General features: G+C 41.1%; 1 protein-coding gene and 1 long non-coding RNA gene across 3 annotated transcripts in view; one reads left to right on the top strand and one right to left on the bottom strand.

Moving 5' to 3' along the window:
• WDR70 (WD repeat domain 70) overlaps positions 1-25,299 on the bottom strand; it is a 305,434-nt gene that overhangs the window by 17,184 nt on the left and 262,951 nt on the right. For both annotated transcript variants that reach the window (XM_078066655.1, XM_078066656.1), the window contains 4 exons: positions 8,739-8,839; positions 7,035-7,114; positions 4,940-5,056; positions 2,036-2,198 (listed from right to left, as the gene is read on the bottom strand). In XM_078066655.1, coding sequence (XP_077922781.1) covers positions 2,036-2,198; positions 4,940-5,056; positions 7,035-7,114; positions 8,739-8,839 — 461 coding nt within the window. The remainder of the gene's footprint in view (positions 1-2,035; positions 2,199-4,939; positions 5,057-7,034; positions 7,115-8,738; positions 8,840-25,299) is intronic.
• Positions 6,280-12,664, top strand: LOC144381069 (uncharacterized). The gene is made up of 2 exons (XR_013445523.1): positions 6,280-6,531; positions 12,106-12,664. It is a non-coding gene; the product is annotated as an uncharacterized LOC144381069 (long non-coding RNA).

The following is a 25,299-nucleotide window of genomic DNA, read 5'->3' as shown; positions in this document are numbered from 1 at the left end:
AAAACCTGAGGGGCGCCTGGGTGGCTCAGTCGTTAAGCGTCTGCCTTCAGCTCAGGTCATGATCCCAGGGTCCTGGGATCGAGCCCCGCATCGGGCTCCCTGCTCCGCGGGAAGCCTGCTTCTCCCTCTCCCACTACCCCTGCTTGTGTTCCCTCTCTTGCTCTGTCTCTCTCTGTCAAATAAATAAATAAAATCTTAAAAAAAAAAAAAAAAAGAAAAGAAAAAACCTGAATACACCTCCAATGATACAAAAATACATACACACGAGTTTATTTACTGTAGCACTGTTAGAAATTGCAAAATACTGGAACAACCTAAATATCCACTCATAGGAGAGTGGTTGAACAAACTATGATACATCCATAGAGTGGACTACTATGCAGCAGTGAAAAAGAACGAGAAGGAGCTCTATGACCTGATGTAGAATGATTTCTAGGGCATAATCCTAGGTGAAAAAAAGCAAAGCCAAAAAGGGTATATTATGCTATCCTTCATGTAAAGGAGAGGGTAGAACAAAATACTCACAAATCTGTTCATTTGTGCAAGAGACCTACAGGAGAGGTAAACCAGAAACTAAAGAGATAGGCTACCTGTCGGGGTGAGTGGGGAAGGGACCGAGAGAAGCGGGACATGGAAATGAGGGAGCAGGGAGGAAGAACAAGTCTTTTTTAAGGCCCTGACTCCTAGCACTAGAGTAGTATCTCGCACACCCTACACATACCTCCAAAATAAAGAGAACATAGGGGAAACCCAAAAAAGGAATGCACACTAACAAATGACCCTAACTGCATTTCAAATGGATTACATAACCACCCTAACAGAAGTGGAGAAGAAAATATCTCATCCAAGTAACTGAAAAACAGTCTCTTCACCACATACTGTAAGGCTAAAAGGACAAAAACAAAACAAATCAAAATAAAAACAACAAAAAACAAACAAAACCTACAAAAATGCAGTTAGGGAAATCCTAGTTAGGGAAAATGTTTCTCACAGGTGTATGGGTAGGCAATTCTGAAACTACTTTATATGTATACTAGAAGTGAATAAATAAGTAAATATACTGTCAGTAATGAGAGCTGGGTTTTTCATTATTGGAGAAAGAAGTTAAAAATACAGGAAGGAGAAAGGTAAAATGAAACCAGGGGTATAGGATTGAAATCAGAGGCATCAGTATAAACTCATAGTTTTTAAAATGTAAATACAGAGATATATGTATGTGTGTGTGTATGTATATATGTACATATGTGTATGTGTAATGAAGCATGGGTTAGTATACATATATATATTTCTAAGTTCTGTCAGCTAGGAAGACCTAAAGGAGGATCTAGAAGCAATGATATTTCAGTAGCTACGGGCTCGTCTAGCATCACTGTCTTGGTTTCTAAACATTGTTCTCAAACAAAAGAAACCCAGGCGCCTTAAGAAGTAATTGATTCCAGGACTAGGGGAAGAAAAACAAAGATGACTCTGGCATCTTATGGTATCAGAAAGTAAGGAAGTGCTAAAAAAAAAAAAAAAATCTACAACACTACCCTTCTCAGTGTAACTGTACCTGGTTTAGAGGCTTTGAGAGCCACTACATGTTCATCCATGTTGAGCTATTTGAGGGAATCCGAGCAGGTGGGCTCTTCTCTGCCTATGTACCTGCTACTTACATATATAGCTCTGTAAATGCAAAGCAGTCCTTAATGACAGACCTACAAACTGCTCCTCCTCATCGGCTTTGAACCCTCCTCAACTAACGCATACGGGTAGTGCTCTTCCTTTTTTTCATCAGAGGTAGAATGGGCTTCACATAATGGGTTTACACTAGGCCATAACTGATGGAATTGACCTACTTTAAAGATTCACCATTTTAGAGTCCTAAGGTTCAGGACTATGCCTAGGTTCAGGACTATGAGTACTTGGCTTATTTTTCATGCTCAAGAATAAAACAAGAAATGGAGAGTTAAAACCTCAAAGTAGCTGTTGTTATATTCTTTCTAATTCATTAAACATAATTTTTTTTTTCTATTTTAAAAGGCTGCTTCCTTACTTAGAATATGCTGGAGAAACCCAATACGGGTTGTCTTCAGCTGCTTTAGCATGCCGCAGAATGGCTTCCCGGGGATTGCTGTCATCAGTTTTGTCCAAAGCAATGTTCTTCACAATGTATGACGACAGAGTGCCCCCGTGGGTTCCAACCCGGCCACCACGACCTGTTTCCAAGGAAAAAACACAACTCAGAACTGGAATGAGCATGACAATATAGAAGCATACCCTGTACTTATCTGAAAAGGTTGAGAATCCCTCAGTGCTGGCTTCCAAGGTGGCAGGTGAAATGAGTAACAGAGTGAGGCCAGAGCTTCAGGTTTCCCCGATTTTTATCATTCCCTATGGAATCAAGGTGTTGAGCACTCTGGGGCTTCTTCAGATCTTGGCTTGAAGCACACAAATCTCAAGAATGTCATCCCTTCAGCTTTCATTTATGATCATCACAACCAAAGTAGGAAATCAACAAACCTTAACTTCCCTATTAACATTTTTTTAAAGAGATTTTATTTATTTATTTGACAGAGAGAGACACAGCGAGAGAGGGAACACAAGCAGGGGCAGTGGGAGAGGCAGGCTCCCCACTGAGCAGGGAGCTCGATGCAGGACTCGATCCCAGGACCCAGGCATCACGACCTGAGCCGAAGGCAGACGCTCAACAACTGAGCCACCCAGGCGCCCCTCCCCGTAACATTTTTAAATAAAGAGGTTTTTTGATAGGTCTTAGCTATTTAATCTACACAGTGACACCAATGCAAGGAGGAATCACAAACACCTTACCATGTTTAGGCCTTGAAGAGATCCCTCAAGCATGAACATTTGAAATTCAACTAATAAAAATAACCAATACTGGGGCGCCTGGGTGGCTCAGCCGGTCAAGCGGCCGACTCTTGATTTCGGCTCAGGTCGTGATCCCGGGATTCTGGGGTGAAGCACTGAGGCAGACCCCCAGATCAGTAGGGAGAGTCTGCCTCAGGATTCTCTCCCTCTGCCCCTCCCCGCCACTTGCACGCGTGTGCATGCTCTCTCTTTTTCTATCTCAAATAAATAAATAAATCTTAAAAAAAATTAACCTATATTTATTAGATGCCTATTTTAGCTTTAAGCAAACATATCTTAGGGCTTGCCATCTTCCAAGTACCTTGCAGGAGAAAAAACAAACAAGTTGAATAGACTGATTCACATTATTTTATGGTACTGGAACTGCTCTAGTAGACAGAAAGCTCCGTAAGGGCAGGGATTTACAACCTGCTGGATCCCCAACAGCTAGTCTGGTGCCTGGTACTCAAAAATGTATGATTTTTTTTTAAAGATCTTATTAATTTATTTGTCAGAGAGAGAGAGAGAGACCACAGCAGGGGTGAGGCAGAGGGAGAGGGAGAAGCAGGCCTCCCGCTGAGCAGGGAGCCCTATGCGGGGCTCGATCCCAGGACCCTGGAATCATGACCTGAGCCGAAGGCAGATGCTTAACTGACTGAGCCACCCAGGCACCCCCCAAATTTATGACTTTTTAGGAAGACTTAAAAAAAAAACCCACACACGAAGAGCCAAATTGTGCTATAAGATTAATTCTATAAATCAAAATAAAAGGAGACTAAATAAGGCAGGAAATAATTAATTGTGAAAGAATTTGTGTGACCAGTAACTATTATAGTACTTAGAGGAGGGAGAGAGCTCTTTAGGCTGAGGTGGCTGGGGAGCTCTTTAGGAAGAGATGGATCCAATTTGAGAAAGCTCTGAAGGCAGAGGTCATTTTCAGAATGAGCAGAATGGTTTCAGAACCAAAGTACAGAAAAAGGACGATTCAGTGGGCCTTTGCGGGCAGGAGTGAAATGATAGTCATATCAGATCAGAGGAAGAGAGAAGTGAGGTGGGATGCTCAAAAGTGGGTTAGAGTCAGACTGCAGAGAATGATTCTCTGGAAATGCAAATGGACAGTGGGGAGCTTATAAGATTTGGGGGCAGTAGCAATATGAAAGCCAGAGGAGCTGGAAATAAAAGCTGTGTAGAAGATGGACAGAGGCAGTGTGGGAAGGAAAGAGAGTGACTTGAGACAAGGTGCCTAGTTAGAAGGCCTTTTCAATAATCCAGGTAAGAATATTATTTAGGAACTTTGAGTTAGAATGGTGGCAGAGAAAATGTAAAAAAAAAAAAAAAAGTTAAGACAGATATGTGAAATGTTTTCAAGGCTGAAGGGGCAGGCCAAGACCCCCAGATCAGTAGGGAGAGTCTGCCTCAGGATTCTCTCCCTCTGAACTGAGGTTCAGGATGAATGAACGAGTCAAAAGCTCCAGGCTTAGGAGCCTAGGAAAATGGAAACCACACAAGTGATAACTAGTAAAATGGGATTCCAGTTACTTTATGTGTTGTATGAGGGCCAATGCTGCCTCGCTTTCTTCTGGGGGTACCTACTTTCTTTCCTTCTTTTGGTGGTCGGGGTGGGGGGGTACCTACTTTCTTAAAAACTCTAAGGACTTTTATTCATCCTCTAGGGGAAACCTAATGTGAAACCTAATCCAGCCTGGATTCTGGTCAAAGTACCCAAATGTTGTATATGAAGCCAATATTGAGAGCAGCGGCTTTAACACTGGGTTCCAGGAGCCCTAGAGTTCCACCAAGATCACCTAAAAGGGCTCAAGTTAGAGACTGAGCAGAAAGGGGTCCAGGCTTCCTCTCTAGGTTAACACAGCAGCTCCATTTGTATCAGTTTTATGCACCTGGATTCTGCATCCTTTAAGCAAAAACTTCTGATACTAAAAAGAGAACGTTTGAAAACCACCATGTAGTAAAATCTCTCTGGAGACAAAGCAGCATCCAGGAGCAAAGGATCTTCCCAATTCTCTACCAGTGACCGCACCCCGCCCCTCCACCCCCTTTGCAGGTCACAAGCTGGAGAGATCACAGTCACCTGGGCCTGCCACAGGAGGTTCGGGTTTATGCGACTTCAGGGGATCCAGTCTGTCCTTCTCCAGCTGCTTCCTTGTACTCCGTTGGCGGGGTTCACGGAACATAGGCAAGGCATGAGCTACGAGAAGTCACATTTGAAAAATTTTATTTTAATAATAACCCTTCCACCCAAAAACATAGCTGAAGGCATGACTAAGTAGAAGATGAAATGGAAGTCATAATGGCAGCCTTCATCTAATAATAAAAGACAGTCTTACTGTAACCGATTAGCCAATTTTGTTTGAGACCAAGATTCATTGTTCACCTCCCCTGCAACTAATGGCGCTCAGGAAACACTGTCAAATACTGTCACAGAAACACTGGTGAGGCTCCCCATCACATGGACCATGGGTAGCAGTTAAACTTAATTTCTGTGGTTTTGAAATGAAACACTCAGCGGGACTGCTTCTTCTTTTTTTTCTTACAGGACCCAAATGTGAATGATGCAGCTTGCCTGTCAGCCCTGAAGTCTCCTCGGACACCTCACAAACACTGGAATCACTTCACACGTTTCTGAAATGTGACCACCGCTCAGGAGGAGTTGACAACACTGAGTAACCGGAAGGGAGGAGCACTTCTCCCACTGAAACTGGGATAAAGTTTGCCCTGAGTGCAGGGGGGTGCCTGAATCTCCTGGCATGGTGACTTGATGGGGACTTTTCCCTACTTCTATATGGTGGACAAAACAAAAGGATAAGAATCAGAGTAGTATTTGTCCAATTGCTATTGGCTGTTCACTCAATGTCAGAATTAACTTTTATAATATAAAACAGTATATGAATGTAAAAAGGAAACAGTGATATTCTGCAGGAGAGCAAGAAGGTGACCGGGGAAAAAAATTAAATAATGATATTTTTCTTGACCAAAAACTGTATCAGAATAATTTCTTTGGATCCTATTTAAAAGAGAAAACCTTTTCCCAGGGGAGTAGGGGAGAGAAGGAAACAGATTAAGAGGGGTTCAAAGGGAATTTATAATATGAATAACAGAAATGTCTAAAATACCTCAAAAACTCTTCCAGTATCCCCCTCCCCCTAGCACCAGCTGGGGCCAGGACCACCTCATTCACCAGTAAAACTCGCCTGCCTTGAGTCAGGGGAGCTGAGAAACACAGCCACCCGTCACTCTGTTGGGCAACACGACACAACAGTATTTTTAGGAGGGGGAAAAATAGCTTTTCACTTCAAACGACTGGAGGAATTTAAGTAGGCCGCATGTAATTACATGAGCTAGACTGGTTGTGACACCGACTTTAACACTTCTACTCTTGCAAAAAGTGTCACGGGATCTCCTTACCGATCATAAGCTCCGGGCACTTGGTCTTAGAGGAGACCCACCACCAGGGAGAAAAACCCAGCAGTACAGCGCCCCCTGGGCTTTAGACCGAGACCCTGGTAACGTCCACAGGACATCTGCTCATCACAGCTGCTACTGCATCCAAGATGTCCTTCCGAGCCACTGCCTGTGAGAGGTCTGAGGCCCTGGCTCTGGGCAACACAAATCTGCCAGGCTGACAAGGTTGTGTGACAAACCCAAGAGAAGCTGCTTATTCTGGTAAGATTTCTGGTACTCCAGGTAGTTCATTTTGTATCTAAATGTCTCTGGATCTGTTGTCACAGAGTCTCAGAGGGAGCTGAAGGAGACCTTTCACCTAGTCTCCTCCCTCTCCTGATAAAGTTCAGTTGTTCAACATCACACTGCAAGTCATTGGTAGAACTGGACAAATCCAGGTCTCCTGATTCCAAGACCAGCACTCATCCTTGTTTATTCTTAGAACAGACTGTTATTCTTTAAAAGGCTGCTATGGAGTAATGCATTAGGCTCAAACAGGCTTTTCCCTTTTGGGTTGAAAGTTACATGAAATTACCCTGTCTCTGTGATGAGTCACAGAAGCTAAAGCAGTTAGCTGTTACATGACTTGCAGTCCTGTCCACATGGTATTTTGGAATATATGCCTGGACTCTGAAGACTTTTTCTGTCTCTAAAGCCATGAGATCAACACCACACAACAGTAGAAGGGAGAGAGACAATGGAGAGAGACCACGCTAACAACTTACGGGTGATGATGTAGTCCTGGGTTAGAGTCTCAGCTTGTTTTGCCTTCCGCTGGGTTTTAACCACACATAATTTTGCTCCCCTGGGGTGGGTAAAAGCACATTATTTTCTTTACTTGGTCTTCTAAACAAAAAGTTATGTCAAAAGCATTACTTCCAGGAACATACTCTGTGCACACCATCTCGCCAAGTCCTTGACTTTCTAAGGGATGGCAACAGAAGGGGCCTTGGTGATAAGGGATTAAATTTATGGGAAAGCAAGTCTGTCAGTCAGTGGTCACTACTGAGTGAAAGGGTTGAAGAGGTAACCGGGCAACAGAACACTAGTTTAAAAAATCTACAGAAATAACTTAAAATTTTAAGATCTTAGAGAGATACAAATAAAATTAACCAACCTTTTCACCCTGAAGGTCACAGGGTTCAAATTTTAGTTTATGTCCCAGATGAAAGCAACCTGGGTGGCCTACACCCCAAGTGGCATTTGTCCACATCTCAACTGTAAGAGTACAAGTGTCTGGAACTGAGTCGGCTTGGCGGTGTTGCCACGGGGCAACTGCCCAAGAATGTGTGGGATTAACCAAAAGTCTGATTAGAACATTTCACTTCTCCTTAGTAATAATGAGCTATCCCTCTCAGGAGGAGCAAATACAAATAAAAAAATTCCTTCAAGATTCCAAACATAGAAGCTTCCAAATGGGTGCTATCAAATGGGGCTCATCGTTTTCTCAAGTGAAACAGACTCTCTCTTATTCTAATTACATTAGCATTTTCAATTTCTTTATTAAAAAACAAAATCCTATTTGTTCTTAAACACAATAAAAACTTTATTTTATAGGGCAAGGGTTCCAAAGCTAGTCCACAAAGTTCCAAGGGAAGACAGGACTGTCTGTTTCTATTCAGATCCAAATTACAACAACGAGTATTCATAAATAGAGGAGGAGTTTCCTTTCCTCAAAAAGGATGTGGGATCTCAAAATAGGTTTATGGGGGACCCCAATGAATTTTGCATGTGAACTTAAATACTAGGTAACCAAGGCTTACTCTAAAGAAAGAGCTAATCAAGTACTGTACCTTAAGAGAGAAACAAAAACCATCTTTTGGGGTTGTGACAAATGTTCGCCTTTGTGCCCAAAGAAAATGAAAATAATTGAGGAACTGATGGAGACTCCAGTGAAGTTTTCAGACTTCTGAAACACACTGGGATGTTTAAGTCTAGCATTTGGGGTGGGCATGGGGTCGAAGAGGAAATAATTTGTGCTGTCCCCTTGGCAGAGAACCCCCCAAATCCAAACCCACTACCTGATAAAAGACTAAACAGAAAGGGAACAAAACAGACTAGCTGTTTCCATTTCCTGTAAGTGGTTAGTTCCCTGCTTTGTTAATCCCTTACATGTATCACTGCTAATGCCATGTCCAGGGTGGTATGCAAAGTGGGCAAGACTTTTTCCCCCCTTGCACTCAACATTTCAGCTAAAGAACTGCAAATCCCCAGGAAACTTTCACTTTGAATTCTGTCTGGATCAAGGGCAATATCCAAATCCTCTTTAAAGTACAATACTTGAGTTTGAGGCTTTACTCTGTGCCAGCTGCATTTTCTAAAAGGGTGGATCCCCATCAAAGGGGGAAATAAATAAAAGCAGGGTGGGAAAAGAAGCCCTCCCCCCAGTTGTTGTCATCCATCTAAAACAGGCAATACTTATGAAATACCTTTGGCTCTTGTTGGGGTCATAATAGACTTTAGCCAATCCATTGCCAGTTCCTACCATGATCTGGTTTAGCTTTGGATGCCAGAGGCAGCGGACAACACTCTGAAAAGGAAAGGCATGGTAATCAACTAAAGACGCCAAATAAAAATGGGAAAAATCCTGCTAGTACTTTGATGGCTAGTTTACTAAACTGAATACCATCCTGATGGCTACCTATAATTTTTAGGACATTTCCCCCTTAAACCATTAGGTTGTGTCCCTGAGGTTAGGTTCTATTCCATCACTTGTTATATGTGTGATACCCTTTAAAAATGAAAAAGATGTTCCTTCCTGACACTGCTCCTCTCTTTTCCTGACAACCTAGCAGCCACAAAGTTAGGCTTCCCCAGCTCCATTGCCATGTGAGGCTGGCATCTTGGAATGCTAAACCCACATAACTCAATTCTGCTTACCACTGAAGCAGATTTAGATCTCAGTGTTTCATGCTTTTATACACACAATATGTCCCTCTGGACAGCAGATTGAAGCCAGGTGCTTATTGTTTTTAGTTCACAAAGATCCAAATCTCATAAAGCTTTTTCAGGAACAACACATATTTTCAGGCATTGAAAAATACCTCCCTATCTATGAGATAAACCAGCAGGATAATAGCAGAAGTAAAACAGAGATACAGCATACAAAGACTTGACATTAACCTGAATGAAAAACTATTTAAGAGAAGGTTCACTGGAAGTTATGATCCTTTGAATTCATTACTGCTAAGGAAAATAAGTGGTGCTCTGGGGTCAAAAAGAATGAATTCTCAGTGAGAACTACAACCTGTTTTTAATTTTTGTCTGCAGTAAGAGGGTCGAGGTGGGAGGTTTAGCAGGGATAGAATGAAGGGGGGAAAGATAAAGCTAAAATTGGTAGGCAGAGACACCATGTGCTAGGTTCTGCAGATCTCACTCTGATAGAACAAGTAATGAGTGGAAACACCAATTCAAGATTTATTAAAAATCATCACATGCCAAGCAATGTACAAGGACTAAGGAAAAAAGCGTACAATTAGATACTGTTATTTTAGGTTCTAATAGTAAAATGAAAATCATGAAATTCCTGCCTTCCAAATCTATCTCAGCCTGAATTTCTCTGGTTTCTTCTCCCTAACCATCCCACTCATTTGTTAAGACAGAGTATCTGTGAATCTCCTCAATCCCTTTTGATAGAAATTCTGGCTCCCACTTGACAGGCAGGAAGTATGCATATAGTTATATGGCCACAAATCCTTCTCTGAGATTCATGAGGAACTCAAGAGGAAATGTAAGAGTCTGCAGGACTTCTAATTCTTGTCTGACAATACAAGAGTGGTTCTTAAGCTCTGCACCACTGAAGACAGTTGAGATGTTCTACTGAGAAAATAAAATCAGAGTGGCTGTGTTTTCCCAGTTTGGGGGCGGGGGTAAAATTAGGTTAAAAGGGCAGGTTTTTGTGTTTTTTTTTTAAAGATTTTATTTATTTATTTGACAGAGACAGAGACAGCGAGAGCAGGAACACAAGCAGGGGGAGTGGGAGAGGGAGAAGCAGGCTTCCCGCTGAGCACGGAGCCCGATGTGGGACTCGATCCCAGGACTCTGGGATCATGACCTGAGCCGAAGGCAGCCGCTTAACGACTGAGCCACCCAGGCGCCCAAAGGGGCAGGTTTTTATAATTTTTCTTAAATCTATGGTGCCTGCTACCCAGTGTCCACTAGCAAGTGCTAAAAGATGATAAAACATATAGTGGTAAGTGAATATTAACAAAAATCCTCGAAAACAGTATATCATATATGGTTTGGCTTTTGGGGGAGGGTTGTCATTTTTCACATATGCTTGTGAAACCTACTTTATAATGCATGAGTATAGAAGACATATTTCATCTTACAAAACTGTGCTTGGTTGGTAAGATGAAATTAAGGATATCAACAGTTCATGGTCTACAAAGCACAGCCTGACTTACAGGTGCTCTGCCACTGAGATTAATTTGAGAACCATGCCTTGGCCACTGGAAATTTCCAAATGGTCATCACCAGGTATAAGGAAACATGAGAAGAGTCACAAACTTAACTTCATAAACCCTATCTAGAATAAGTTCATCTAAGCCAATACTCGTCTCCTTCAAATCAATGCTTACATGTCATCACGCCAAGACTGCCCCATTTAAAATTGTACCCCACAACTTTCCTTACTCTGTTTTTTCATTTTTCCAAAGCATGTATCACCTTTTAACATAATATGTAATTTATCATTAATTATGCTTATTATCTGCTTCCCCGACGTGAACATATTTTCCACATAGGCAGAGATCTTGGTGTGTTTTGGGTGGAAATGTATCCCAAATGCCTAGATTAGTGTGTGGTGCTCAATAAATGTTTGCTGTTGGAATGAATTAAAAGTAAGAGTTCACCCAAGCCTAAATGGATTGCTTTGCTAAGCGGAGTTAGAGACAATTTTCAAGTTAAAATCATTACTATCTATGGAGAATAATTGTATTTCTCTAGATCATTATCATACTCAAGTATCCTACAAACGAGTAGGGTTTGTTTCTTCCTAATGTGGTCCTAAAAAGAGGGACGTGCATGAGAGATAACAGTAAGAGGGGCTTTTAAGGGCCTTCAGAAATCCCAGCCACCCACAAATGGCCCCAGGACAATCTCAAGGACATAGTATTAAAGTTATTTCTCTTCCTTGGTTCTCTAGAGGTCTGGCTAAGCAGTCTAAGATTACTGGTTCTCAAATACGTTTTCAAGTGAGCAGGGTGCAGAATTGGAAAGGATCCACAATGTAGGGCTGGTAAATTCCAAGACACCCAGCCAAATAGGCAGTTTCCAGGGGCAGCAGGTTACTGTGACTCTCTCCCTCTAGGCTGAGGGTGTAAATGTTAGAGAGAGGCCACTGCCCAGGCCAACAGACCAAGGCCTGAGTGCTTTCTAGGCAGTCCAAGCTCAGGGCACTGCACCTCTATTCCTGTTCACATCCTTTCCCCTCCAGAGCTCTCAGACACACACATGGGTGGTCAGCATAAAGCTCATGGAGAAGCACATTTACCCTCCTTTTCACATGGAAGCAGGGAGAATGCAAATAACACCCCTTGAACTAAACAGTCATTCCAGAGCTCCATCCACTGTGGCGATGAGTCACCAAAGCAGCCAATGAGGGCTCTGGGAGCAGCCTAACTTAGGCAAAGGATACTTAAGACTCAATTACCCTAAGACTGGTTATTAATCAAATACTACAGGGATTCCAAAACATGGAATGCAGAAACAGAATTCAAAGTCAAAGGTGGGTGGGCCTTTTTTGTTTATTAATATTTATTGTGTGTGTTTAGCTAACCTTTGTAAACTTTGCAGCTAATGCGGCTCCGCACTTTGTCCTGTCAAGGAAATGCATCTTACAGCAGAGAGCTGGCCATCTGCCAAGCCAAACAATCCCTGAGACAGCGGCAGAGCTGGGGAGCAAGCAGAGCTGCCACGCTGCTCACTTGTCAAACTTACACACCGGCTTTACTTAACAACAATGGGACACGTGCCTGCTAGAAACCCAAGGAACTATCAGAAGACATATGAGCTATAACTACTTAGAAACAGTGCATTCACTCCATCAACCATCCAGCCTTCCTTCAGACTCTGCTCTTGAGGAGGTGCTTCTGCGGCCAGGGGTTGACACAATCAGACCTACAGATTTCCTGAGCAACGCAGCGAACGGAGGGTCCCAAGCACGCCTGAATGGAAGGACCGGAGAGGAAAATGACACAAGAGCTACCCGGATCTAAGAGAAAGCCTTCACACTGTATCATGAGATTCAAATGGCAGAAGCCCACTGTGGTGGGAAGGACTAGATTCTGAAATTAGTCTGCATATTTTAATATACTGGTTTGCTTAATTAAATTAATAAAGCATTTTATTCTTACACTAATCTACTTCACCTTACCAAAACAATGTGGGTCCGCTAATGGCTTTCCCTTGCTAATTAGGCTGAACTCCATTTTAGCATGAAATTAGGTGTAGCCTTGTAAACCAAAGCCTACCTTCATTTTAGCATTATAATTTGGCAGTGCAAAGTAACCGCAATCTGCCCCAAAGGTACTTAGCTCTAGCAGCAGCCATAAAGAGACGGTAATGGGGCTGGAGATCATAAGCAAGATGACAAGAAGGAATTACAAGACTTTAATGTACTTAACACAGAGATCTTTCTTCTCTGCAGACACCAAAGAAAAAACAGGGGTGTGGGCTGGGGAAGAAGAGAGCACTGCGTACAAACAGCAGTGTCAATATTCCAAAACAGGAATTTTGGAATTACCCCTTAGCAAAAGTAAAAAGGCCACAAAAAATTCCAAATAATTTATTTCTGTGGTTTTTCTGGTTTACTTTAAGTGAAATCATGGAAGCAAATAAAGAGAGGAGAAGGAAACCAATGAGAGAAGTGAATTTATATTTTAGGACACTGTAGGAAGGGAACCACTAGGTTTCTGGAATTTTATATTATTTAAAGTAACTGAATCCTTGCAACAATACTACAAAATTAGTAATGTCATCCTCATTTCACAAAAACAAGAAACTGAGGCTTGTAGGAGGGTGGGTAACTTTCCCAAGGCCATACAACTTGTACAGAAAGGAGCTGGGATCAGCGGGGAGGTTTTCCCAACTCCAATGCTCGCTCCCTGATGCTACTTAATTATGCAAAGTCCTATTTTAGAAGATGGGGAGGAAGGGATGTGGGAGATCTGAAATCATTTCCAAACCTACCTAAGCCAGAAGTAGAAATCTTAGCAAGTTTATATTAAAAGGCAGATGGTATAACTAAAATCAGAAAGGAAAAGGCTCACTACTACCCAGGTCACAAATGTCACTATAAAAGAAATCAATGCCTGTATAATTTCTTAGGCGTCTGTAATGCACATATCCAAACACCACCCTTATTCTACTTTACATGCTAAAAGAAGCCTAACATCCTTCATAATTTTATATCTTAAACATGATTATGATGAAACACCATTTCCTGATCCTTCCCAGCTGCTGAGCCACACTGTAAACCAAACTCTATCTGGTTTTTTCATGTTTGGTTTTTGCCACATAGTACAAGAATGGATAAGCTACCTAGTGATTCCTTGGGAGAACAAGCACTTTTCAGATTTTTCAAATAAGGAGCCTTACACCTGTCTGTGAAGGAGACTGTCGCAGTTTGCAGACCTGTATAGAGGCAGCCTCACGGTCATGGACATCCTCAGGAATATCCACTGCATTTGAATGGCTGTGTGTGTGCTGATTCCCAAGGCTAAGATCATAGATCAAGATATGAGTCCAAAATAAATAAAGAGAAGGCAGATGAAAACGGAAAAATACTGGAGAAAGAACTTTCTTCACATTTTCACAAGCCCAAGTTTTAGTTCACATTAAAAAAACTGCTTTCTACATTAAAATATTGAGCCAGGGAGGTAGAAGAGTAAAATGAGAATTCTTTATACCTTTCTAGGCTATTTGTCCTGTCCTGCCAAAGCCATGATGTCCCCAAATTTGGATTATTCTGCAGCATGCATGGGCCATGAGGCTTGGCTTCATCCCTCTAAAGTTCAGGAAACAAACCTGGTAAATAAGCCTCAGTCTCCAATAAATAGATTCCTCAACACTCACCTGATCTCCATGGAGACTTCCCTCAAATGGAAAAAATTAAAGACATTTTCTCTGCTCTTCTAAGGACACACCTATCCTTTCTTCTTCCTCCACACCTCCTCCAACTCCAAGGAAGTTCTACCATAGGGCCAAACATGTAGCGACTGTCACTCTTTGCTGGAAATCGTCTCAATCCTCCCCCTTTCCTGCCCCAAGTAATTTTCTGATAAACCAGACAGCAGCTCAAAGGTGAAAAGAAAAAAATGCCATGGCGTTTTTATGAATGTCGGGGCTGCTGCAGAAGAACCAAACAAGGAGAAGAGCTGCTCTACACCTCCCATACTTGATACAGATGTGCAGAGTATGACTTTTAAAAACCAGCACCTAGTTATCAGACTAATTCCCATCAAAGCCATGGAAAATTCATTTATTAAAATCTTTTCATTTATAGCCTATGCTCTAAAATTAAGGTAATTGCTAAAGCAGCAAAAATTTGAAACCTGGTAGTTGTTCTTGGCACTAAATGAATCACATCTGTATCTGATAATAAAAATGCCTAAAGAATTTCATCACGAGAAGAAGTTCTCAGAGAAAAATGGAAGGTCTCTTGGGTAAGAAAATTAAATACAATTTTCCTCATCTAATTCAAAACACTAAATGTTAGTTTGCTCCAATCCACTTATTTGAGAAGAATTTACAAAGGCACAGAAAGCACAAATAATGACTGAAGAAAATCTGGTAATTATTCTTATTAGTGACAGCCTGGGAGCCGGAAACAAGCAGGCGGCTGGAAGCTGGAGTCCACAGGATGAGTGACACTGGTGGCGGATCCTACAAGGCAAATATCCCAGAGGCCCCATACCACAGTGATCCACATAAAAGCAGCACTTACTGGAGGCATAGTTCTAAAATTCTAGCAGAGCTTCCCACTGGTGGGCACAGGATGGGTTGCAGGCAATTCCTCAGGCCTGAGATGGGCATAGGGCCCTAGAGCCTTTGGCAAATCAGCAAAGAGTACCCTTATCTGTTTATATCACACATTATCATTATGAGCACCAGGTTGAGAAAAAGCTTGAGAACACTACCTAAGGCCTTGTCTCTCAATCTAATCTACACAGACCCAGGCCTCTTTACCTTTCTTCATTCATCAAGTTAAAGATGGCCAAGGCCATACATGAAAAAAACCATAGCTAACATCATATTCAATGGTGAAAAGCTGAGAGCTTTTCCCCTAAGATCAGGAACAAGACAAAGATGTCTACTCTTGCCACTTTTATTCAACATAGTACTGGAAGTCCTGGCTAAAGCAATCAGACAAGAAAAAATAAAAAAATAAAAGGCATCCACAATGTAAGGAAGAAGTAAAACTTTCACTATTTGCAGATCACATGATACTGTATATAGAAAATCCTAGGGGCGCCTGGGTGGCTCAGTCATTAAGCGTCTGCCTTCGGCTCTTGTCATGATCCCAGGGTCCTGGGATCGAGCCCCGCATCGGCCTCCCTGCTCCATGGGGAGCCTGCTTCTCCCTCTCCCACTCCCCCGCTTGTGTTCCTGCTCTCGCTATCTCTCTGTCAAATAAATAAATAAAATCTTTAAAAAAAAAAAAGAAAAAGAAAATCCTAAAGACTCAACCAAGAAACTAGTAGAACTAATAAATTCAGTAAGGTCACAGGAAACAAAATCTATATACAGAAACCCATTGCATTTCTATACATTAATAATAAAGTGGCAGAAAGAGAAATTAAGAAAATAATCCCATTTATAATTGTACCAAAAATAATAAAATACCTAGGAATAAACTAACCAAAGAGGTGAAAGATCTTTACTCTGAAAACTAAAGAACACTGATGAAAGAAATTGAAGATGACACAAACAAATGGAAAGACAGTCCATACTAATGGACTGGAAGAACAAACACTGTTAAAATGTCCATATTACCCAAAACAATCTACAGATTTAGTGCAAACCCTATCAAAATACCAACAATATTCTTCACAGGACTAGAACAAATAATCTTAAAATTTGTATGGAACCACAAAAGACCTCAAATAGTCAAAAGAATCTTGAAAAAAGAAGAACAAAACAGGAGGTAACACAATCCCAGATACCAAGATATATTACCGAGCTGCACTAATCAAAACAGTATGGTACTGGCACAAAAACAGACACAGATCAATAGAACAGAATAGAGAGCCCAGAAATAAATCCACAATTATATGGTCAAATAATCTTCAACAAAGGAGTCAAGATTATGCAATGGGAAAAAGTTTCTTCAACAAATGGTGCTGGGAAAACTGGACAGCTACATGCAAAAAAATGCAACTGGACCCCTTTCTCACACCATACACAAAAATAAACTCAAAATGGATTAAAGACCTAAATTTAAGATCTGAAACCATAAACATTTCTCTGTAATTTCTCTGACATTGGCCATAGCAACATTTTTCTAGATAGGCCTCCTGAGACAAGGGAAACAAAAGCAAAAAGAAACTATTAGAACTCCATCAAAATAAAAAGTTTTACACAACAAAGGAAACTATCAACAAAACTAAATGACAACCTACTGAATGGGAGAAGATTATTTGTCAATGACACATTGGATAAAGGGCTACTATCCAAAATATATAAAGTACTTCTATAACTCAACACCCAAGAAACAATCTGATTAAAGAATGGGCAGAAAACCTGAATAGACATTTTTCAAAAGTAGACATACAGATGGCCAATAGACACATGAAAAGATGCTCAACATCACTCATCACCAGGAAAATGAAAACCAAAACCACAATGAGGTATCACCTCACACCTCTCAGAATGACTAAAATCAAATAGACAAGAAACAACAAGCATTGGTGAGGATGTGGAGAAAAACATACCCTTGTACACTGTTGGTAGGAATGCAAACTGGTACAGCCACTGTGGAAAAGAATATGGAGGATCCTCAAAAAATTAAAAATAGAATTGCCATATCATCCAGTAATACTACTACTCAGTATTTACCAAAAAAAAAAAAAAAATACAAAAACACTAATTCAAAAAGATACATGCACCCCTAGCTTATTGCAGCATTATTTACAATAGCCAAATTATGGAAGTAACCCAAGTGCCCATCAACAGATGAATGGATAAAGAAGTGGAATATATATACAATGGAATATTACTCAGACATAAAAAATAATAACATCTTGCCATTTGCAACAACAGAGATGGATCCAGAGGATATAATATTAAGTAAAATAAGTCAGTCAGACAAAGGCAAATACCACGACCACAAAACAAAGGAGCAAAGAAAAAAAGAGACAAACCAAAAAACAGACTCTTAACTATAGAGAATTGATGGTTACCAGTGGGGAGGTGGGTTGAAGGATGAGTAAAATAAATAAAGGGGATTAAGAGTACACTTATAGGGGCGCCTGGGTGGCTCAGTCGTTAGGCGTCTGCCTTCGGCTCAGGTCATGGTCCCAGGGTCCTGGGATGGAGCCCCGCATCGGGCTCCCTGCTCCTTGGGAAGCCCGCTTCTCCCTCTCCCACTCCCCCTGCTTGTGTTCCCCCTCTTGCTGTGTCTCTCTGTCAAATAAATAAATAAAAATATTTAATAAAAAAAAAAGAGTACAGTTACAATGATGAATACTGAGTAATGTAAAGAATTGAGTCACTATATTGTACACCTGAAACTCATATAACACTGTATGTTAACTACAATGGACTTAAAATTTTTAAAAAGGCAGATACGGGCATAAAGATAATAACCATAGGGGCACCTGGGTGGCTCAGTCATTAAGCGTCTGCCTTCAGCTCAGGTCATGATCCCAGGGTCCTGGGATCAAGCCCCGCATCAGGCTCCCTGCTCTGCGGGAAGCCTGCTTCTCCCTCTCCCACTCCCCCTGCTTGTGTTCCCTCTCTCGCTGTCTCTCTCTCTGTGTCAAATAAAATCTTAAAAAAAAAAAAAAATTAAAAAAAAAGATAACCATAAATCCTCTGCTTATATGAATAAACAAAGCACAAGTAGATAAAGCTATTAAATCCCTAACTACAAGATAAGAAATATACGTAATTAGATCTTGGAAATCATCAACTATGTAAAACCAAACCAAACCAAACCGGAAAAGCTGAATCTTCAAAAATGAACTATATAGGATATGTAAAGCACTATTTATCTTAATATAGTATGGGTAAAAATGTTTTACAAATCATACTCTTTTACTTAGCGCTTTGGGGGTCTCATAACCCCTCCTCATACATGACAAAGCATTATCTATCACTCCAAAAAAGAAAAAAAAAAAAACACTACCCTGGGATATGTGTTAATTATAGACCTCTTTCTTCCTCACACTATATACAATTGTGAAAGTCTGGCCAGAGCTCTGATAGAACAGCTGGAAAACTTGTTACTGAAGATCATTCATCAAATTCAGGTTGGGAGAGGAAAAACTGTCACAGAATATCCTCCAAGACATGAAGTCCTTCACCGGTCTGCTATCAGTGGGATGTAATATGGTGCTGGGGTTAGACAACAGAGCACTAGTCATCATTGCATTGTATGTTTTCACATTGTATAAAGAATAGTGTGCCATTTTGAACACCTTCAAACGTCTACAAAATCAAGTTCTCCTTTTCTGATATTTTATAAAGGAGTCAAGTATGTTTCTCCTTCAGGGCTGTATTATCTAGTGGCTAACTCTTCATCCAGTTTACCATTCATGGCAATCATATCTATACAAGGAAATACAAATAAATTTAAATACCAATTAAAAGAACACCAAACACAAGAGTATAGAGAAGGAAAAAAATGTTTCTATTTAACCAAAAAGGTAATAATGAGTCCTCCTATTGTTTTTGCAGATCCAGAAATGGAAGCAAAACAGTAAACAGAAAACATTTCTTTGAAACTGCTAACACCAATAAGTAGCAGATGCCTTTTAATATAGCACGGTACAGGGTTAAATGCCACTAGAAAATGAGTAAACTATTACACTGAACGAGCCCTCCTTTTGGTCCTCATTCTTTTGCTTTCAATGATTTATGAAGCCTATAGCAGCATGTGATTGGCACTTCAACTCGATGTAACTCTCAAAATGAGATCATTTCAAATAGATTATCAAAGAGATAATTATAGGAAAGACATCTCACTATAGGTTTTGAATGCATTCCTACAGCAAGCATTATTTCAAGGAGAGAATGGCTGACAAGAGAGTATCAGAGAGAACAGAAATGTTGAGAAAATATGACCCACAAGGAAATGTTAAAAAAAAAAACAAAAACTAAGTTTGGTTCTCTCGGACAAGAGAAGACTGAACAGAAACTTTGTAAAAGAGGAAACAGGGGATGTTGACCAGCTGTTCTCCAACTCCATGAGGACTCGAGTAAAGGATGTGGGCTCTAAGCTTAAGAATGTGAGGCTAAAGTACAGGAAAAAAATAAAAAAGATCTGATGGTAAGGGATTTCAACAACAGGAATGAACTCTTTGGAAGGGTTGTAAAATCCTCTGTTAAAATTAAGTCTAAATTTCACACAGAAGAATTAAGGCATAGTTCTCAGGTAGGCAAGGAGATGGACTCTGGAAGACAGTATTTTTTTTTTTTTTTTAAAGATTTTATTTATTTATTTGTCAGAGAGACAGAACACAAGCAGGGGGAGAGGCAGGCAGAGGGAGAAGCAGGCTCCCCTCCGAGCAAGGAGCCCGATGTGGGACTCGATCCCAGGACCCTGGGATCATGACCTGAGCCGAAGGCAGCCGCTTAACTGACTGAGCCACCCAGGCGTCCCTCTGGAAGACAGTATTGAGAAATTAAACGACGTATGCTTGATGCCAGATGGCAGCTGATTAAGCAAAAGCCAGTAGCTCTGCCTATGGCACAGTTACGTCAAGGGAACACACCACCAGAGTAAGGGAAGGGACTCATACCAGGATCGATGACATTATTTTACTTCCTACAATATGAATGTCCCTGCAGATCTGCAGGGATCTTAGAAGCTTCCTCTTAGGCACATCTGCTGCAATCTGTACTATTTCATTATGTATTTTCCATGACCACTGTAATTTTTTTTAGGAAGGAAGAGAGGAAGAGAGGGAGGGAGGGAGGGACGGAACGGAAGGAGAGAGGGAGGGAGGGAAGGACAGAACAGAACTGGTCTTAGGTGAGACAGAGGAAACATTCCACTCAGTCTCTCCTTCCCAATGCAGTTATATAAGATAGAAGGCATAGAGCACCCATTTGAGGACTCTGAAAAGTAAATAGTAGTAGGTAGATTGGGGAATTAGTCCAGAATTCAGAGCATCACTGAAGCAAAAGTGAGTTTACTATTTCCCTTATCCAGTACTTCCCCTACCCACCCCACCAAAATCTGTGATGCACAAAACATCAAAATTTTGAAAAAGACAGCTCAGTCCAACTCAGTTTCCCTTTTGCCTTAAGCACAGGGCTTGACACAGCCCTGTTACTCTTCCCATTTTTATTTAAAATATTGGTGTTTTATTCATCATGGATTTTTTGCATTAATTTTCTTTTTTTTATACTGTTGCATTAAAATGTCATTTATCTTGACTACTGAGTTTTTTGGCACCTCTTTAAATTTTGTACTTGAGCCTGACCCTAGTCCTGGCCCTGCCTCAACCTACATCTCCCTCTATTACATAAAATTTAGCCCAAAATGGACCACTAGACCTAAATACAAAACATAAAACTTTTAGAAGAAAATCTGGGTGACCTGGGGTCAGTCAAGAAGTTCTCAGATATGACACGAAAAGCACACCCTATAAAAGAAAAAACTGATAAATTGGACTGTATCAAATTTAAAATCTTTTGTTTTGTAAAAGCCACTATTAAGAAAAAAATAAGCAACAGACCAGGAGAAAATATTTCCAGATATCCTAAAAAGAACTTGGTGTCTAGAATATATAAAAGACTCTCAAAACTTAACAGTAAGAAAACAAACAACCTTAAAAATGGGCAAAAAGGGCGCCTGGGTGGCTCAGTTGGTTAAGCGACTGCCTTTGGCTCAGGTCATGATCCTGGAGTCCCTGGATCGAGTCCCGCATTGGGCTCCCCCCGAGGGGGGAGTCTGCTTCTCCCTCTGATCTTCCCGACCCTCCCCCCTCTCATGTGCTCTCTCTCTCAGTCTCTCTCTCTCAAATAAATAAATAAAATCTTTAAAAAAAAAATGGGCAAAAAACTTGAACAGGTACTTCACCAAAGAGAATAACAATGGACAAAGAGCACATGAAGATACTCAATATCATTAGTCATTAGAAAAATGCAAATTATAGGCAAGATGGCGGAGCAGTAGGAGACCTGGATTTCGTCTCCTCTCAGGAATTCAGCTGGATAGGGATCAAACCATTCTGAACACCTAGGAACTCAACAGGAGATCGAAGAAAAGAAGAGCAACAACTCTCTGAACAGAAAAGCGACCACTTTCTGGAAGGTAGGACGTGCGGAGAAGTGAATCCAAGGCAATATTCGGGAGGATAGACGGCGGGGGAGGGGCCTCTGTCGGCCACTTCTGGCAAGTGATAGAACCGCGGAGCACAAAATCGGAACTTTTAGAAGTTGGCTCCACTGAGGGAGGTCACTCCGGTGGCTAAGCAGGGGGTGGAACCGTCGTGGGACAGTGTGGTCTCAGGGCCCTCGGGGACACAGAAAGACCGGGGGTGCCTGAGTGCGGCAGAGCTCCCAGGTATCGGAGCGGGGAAGCCGGCTGCAGAGACGGAGCCGAGGCATGGGCTCTCAGCTCGGGGTTGCCATAAACCACGATCCGTGGCACAGTCGGGCCACTGCTCCTCCAGCAGGGACCCAACAAGCGGCAGATCCGGGGAGACTCACCTTCTTTCCCCGGGAGGAGAGGTGCGGGAGCGCACCGCAGGGATCTGCTGGATTTGGACACTCCACACGGGGTCGGGTGCCAGAGATAGAAACGCTTGGTCACAGGCCAGGTGAGCACGGAGTGCGGCTGGAGACCGGGGAGACGGGAGTGACTGACTGCTTTTCTCTGGGGGCTCACTGAGGAGCGGGGTCCGAGTTCTCAGCTCCTCCGAGGCAGAGATTGGGAGGCCGCCATTTTCACTCTCGGCCTCCAAAGCTGTACGGAAAGCTTGCAGGGAACAAAAGCTCCCGAGAGCAAACCCGAGCAGACTGCTTAGCCTGGACCAGGCAAGGGCGAGGCAATTCCGCCTCCGGCAAAGACTTTTGAAAACCACGGCAACAGGCCCCTCCCCAGAAGATCAGCGAGACCAGCCAGCCAAGACCAAGTTTACCGATCAATGAGAACGGCAGAACTGCAGCGCTAGAGGAATACGGCACATAGAATCCATGGCTTTTTTACCATGATTCTTTAGTCTTTCAAAGTTAATTTTTTTTTAACTGTCTTTTTTTTTTTTTTGAATTTTTCTTTTTCCCTTTTTCAACCAACATCTTATCAATCCCTTTTAAAAAAAAAAAACAAAACATTTTTTTCATTTTTATTTTTCATTTTTAGAGTCATATTGTATCCCTTCATAGTAGTTACCCGTATTTTTGGCATATATATATAAGTTGTTCTCTCTTTAAAATTTTGAGATAGTTTCTTCTAATAGATCAAAATATACCCTAAATCTCTAGTGTATGGTTTTTTTTCTACTCCCCTGCCTGATCACATTCTCTCCTTTTTTTTCCTTTTTTTTTAAATCCTCTTCTTTCTTTTTTCAAACAACTTCTTATCAATTCCTTTTATAAAATTTTTTATAATTTCCATCTTTACAGTCATATTCCATCCCTTCATCATATCAACCCTTATTTTTGTACATATATAAGTTTTTCTTTCTTTAAAATTTTGGGAGGCACTTTCTTCTAACAGACCAAAATACACCCAAAATCTAGTGTGTGGCACTGATCTATATACCAGCCTGATCATATTTGATCACATTCTGGTTTTTTTTGTTTTGTTCTGTTTTTGTTTGTTTTTATCTCTATCTTTTTCTTTTTCTTTTTTCTTTCTTTCCCTTTCTTTTCCCACTGCTTCAGGTCTTTTCTGATTTGTTTAGAGTATATTTTCTGGGAACGTTGTTACCCTGTTAGCATTTTGTTCTCTCATTAATCTATTCTCCTCTGGACAAAATGACAAGACGGAAAAAATCACCTCAACAAAAAGAACAAGAGGTAGTACCGACTGCCAGGGACCTACTCAATACGGACATTAGTACGATGTCAGATCTAGAGTTCAGAATCATCACTTTAAAGATACTAGCTGGGCTTGAAAAAAGCATGGAAGTTATTAGAGAAACGCTTTCTGGAGAAGTAAAAGAACTAAAATCTAACCAAGTAGAAATCAAAAAGGCTACTAATGAGGTGCAATCAAAATGGGGGCACTAACTGCTAGGATAAATGAAGCAGAAGAGAGAATCAGTGATATAGAAGACCATTGATGGAAAATAAAGAAGCTGAGAAAAAGAGAGATAAACAACTACTCGAATCACGAGGGCAGAATTCGAGAGATAAGCGATACCATAAGATGAAACAACATTAGAATAACTGGGATCCCAGAAGAAGAAGAAAGAGAGAGAGGGGCAGAAGGTATATTGGAGCAAATTATAGCAGAGAACTTCCCTAATTTGGGGAAGGAAACAGGCATCAAAATCCAGGAGGCACAGAGAACCCCTCTCAAAATCAATAAAAATAGGTCAACATGCCGACATCTAATAGTAAAACTTACGAGTCTCAGAGACAAAGAGAAAATCCTGAAAGCAGCTCGGGAGAAGAGATATGTAACCTACAATGGTAGAAACATTAGACTGGCAACAGACCTATCCACAGAGACCTGGCAGGCCAGAAAGGACTGGCAGGATATATTCAGAGCACTAAATGAGAAAAATATGCAGCCAAGAATACTATACCCAGCTAGGCTGTCATTGAAAATAGAAGGAGAGATAAAAAGCTTCCAGGACAAACAAAAACTAAAGGAATTTGCAAACACGAAACCAGCCCTACAAGAAATCTTGAAAGGGGTCCTCTAAGCAAAGAGAGAGCCTAAAAGCAACATAGACCAGAAAGGAACACAGACAATATACAGTAACAGTCACCTTACAGGCAATACAATGGCACTAAATTCATATCTTTCAATAGTGACCCTGAATGTAAATGGGCTAAATGCCCCAATCAAAAGACACAGGCTATCAGATTGGATTAAAAAACAAGACCCATCGATATGCTGTCGGCAAGAGACTCATTTTAGACCCAAAGACACCCCCAGATTGAAAGTGAGGGGGTGGAAAACCATTTACCATGCTAATGGACACCAAAAGAAAGCTGGGGGGGCAATCCTTATATCAGACAAATTAGATTTTAAACCAAAGACTGTAATAAGAGATGAGGAAGGACACTATATCCTACTTAAAGGGTCTATCCAACAAGAAGATCTAACAATTGTAAATATCTATGCCCCTAACATGGGAGCAGCCAATTATATAAGGCAATTAATAACAAAAGCAAAGAAACACATCGACAACAATACAATAATAGTGGGGGACTTTAACACCCCCTCACTGAAATGGACAGATCGTCTAAGCAAAAGATCAACAAGGAAATAAAGACTTTAAATGACACACTGGACCAAATGGACTTCACAGATATATTCAGAACATTCCATCCCAAACCAACGGAATACACATTCTTCTCTAGTGCTCATGGAACATTCTCCAGAATCAATCACATCCTAGGTCATAAATCAGGTCTCAACTGGTACCAAAAGATTGGGATCATTCCCTGCCTATTTTCAGACCACAATGCTTTGAAACTAGAACTCAATCACAAGAGGGAAGTCGGAAAGAACTCAAATACATGGAGGCTAAAGAGCATCCTACTAAAGAATGAATGGGTCAACCAGGAAATTAAAGAAGAATTAAAAAAATTCATGGAAACCAATGAAAATGAAAACACAACTATTCAAAATCTTTGGGA

This window comes from Halichoerus grypus, chromosome 2, assembly GCF_964656455.1.
Source record: "Halichoerus grypus chromosome 2, mHalGry1.hap1.1, whole genome shotgun sequence".
In the NCBI taxonomy this organism is placed as follows: Eukaryota; Metazoa; Chordata; class Mammalia; order Carnivora; family Phocidae; genus Halichoerus; species Halichoerus grypus.
This window is presented reverse-complemented; position numbering and strand designations above follow the sequence as displayed.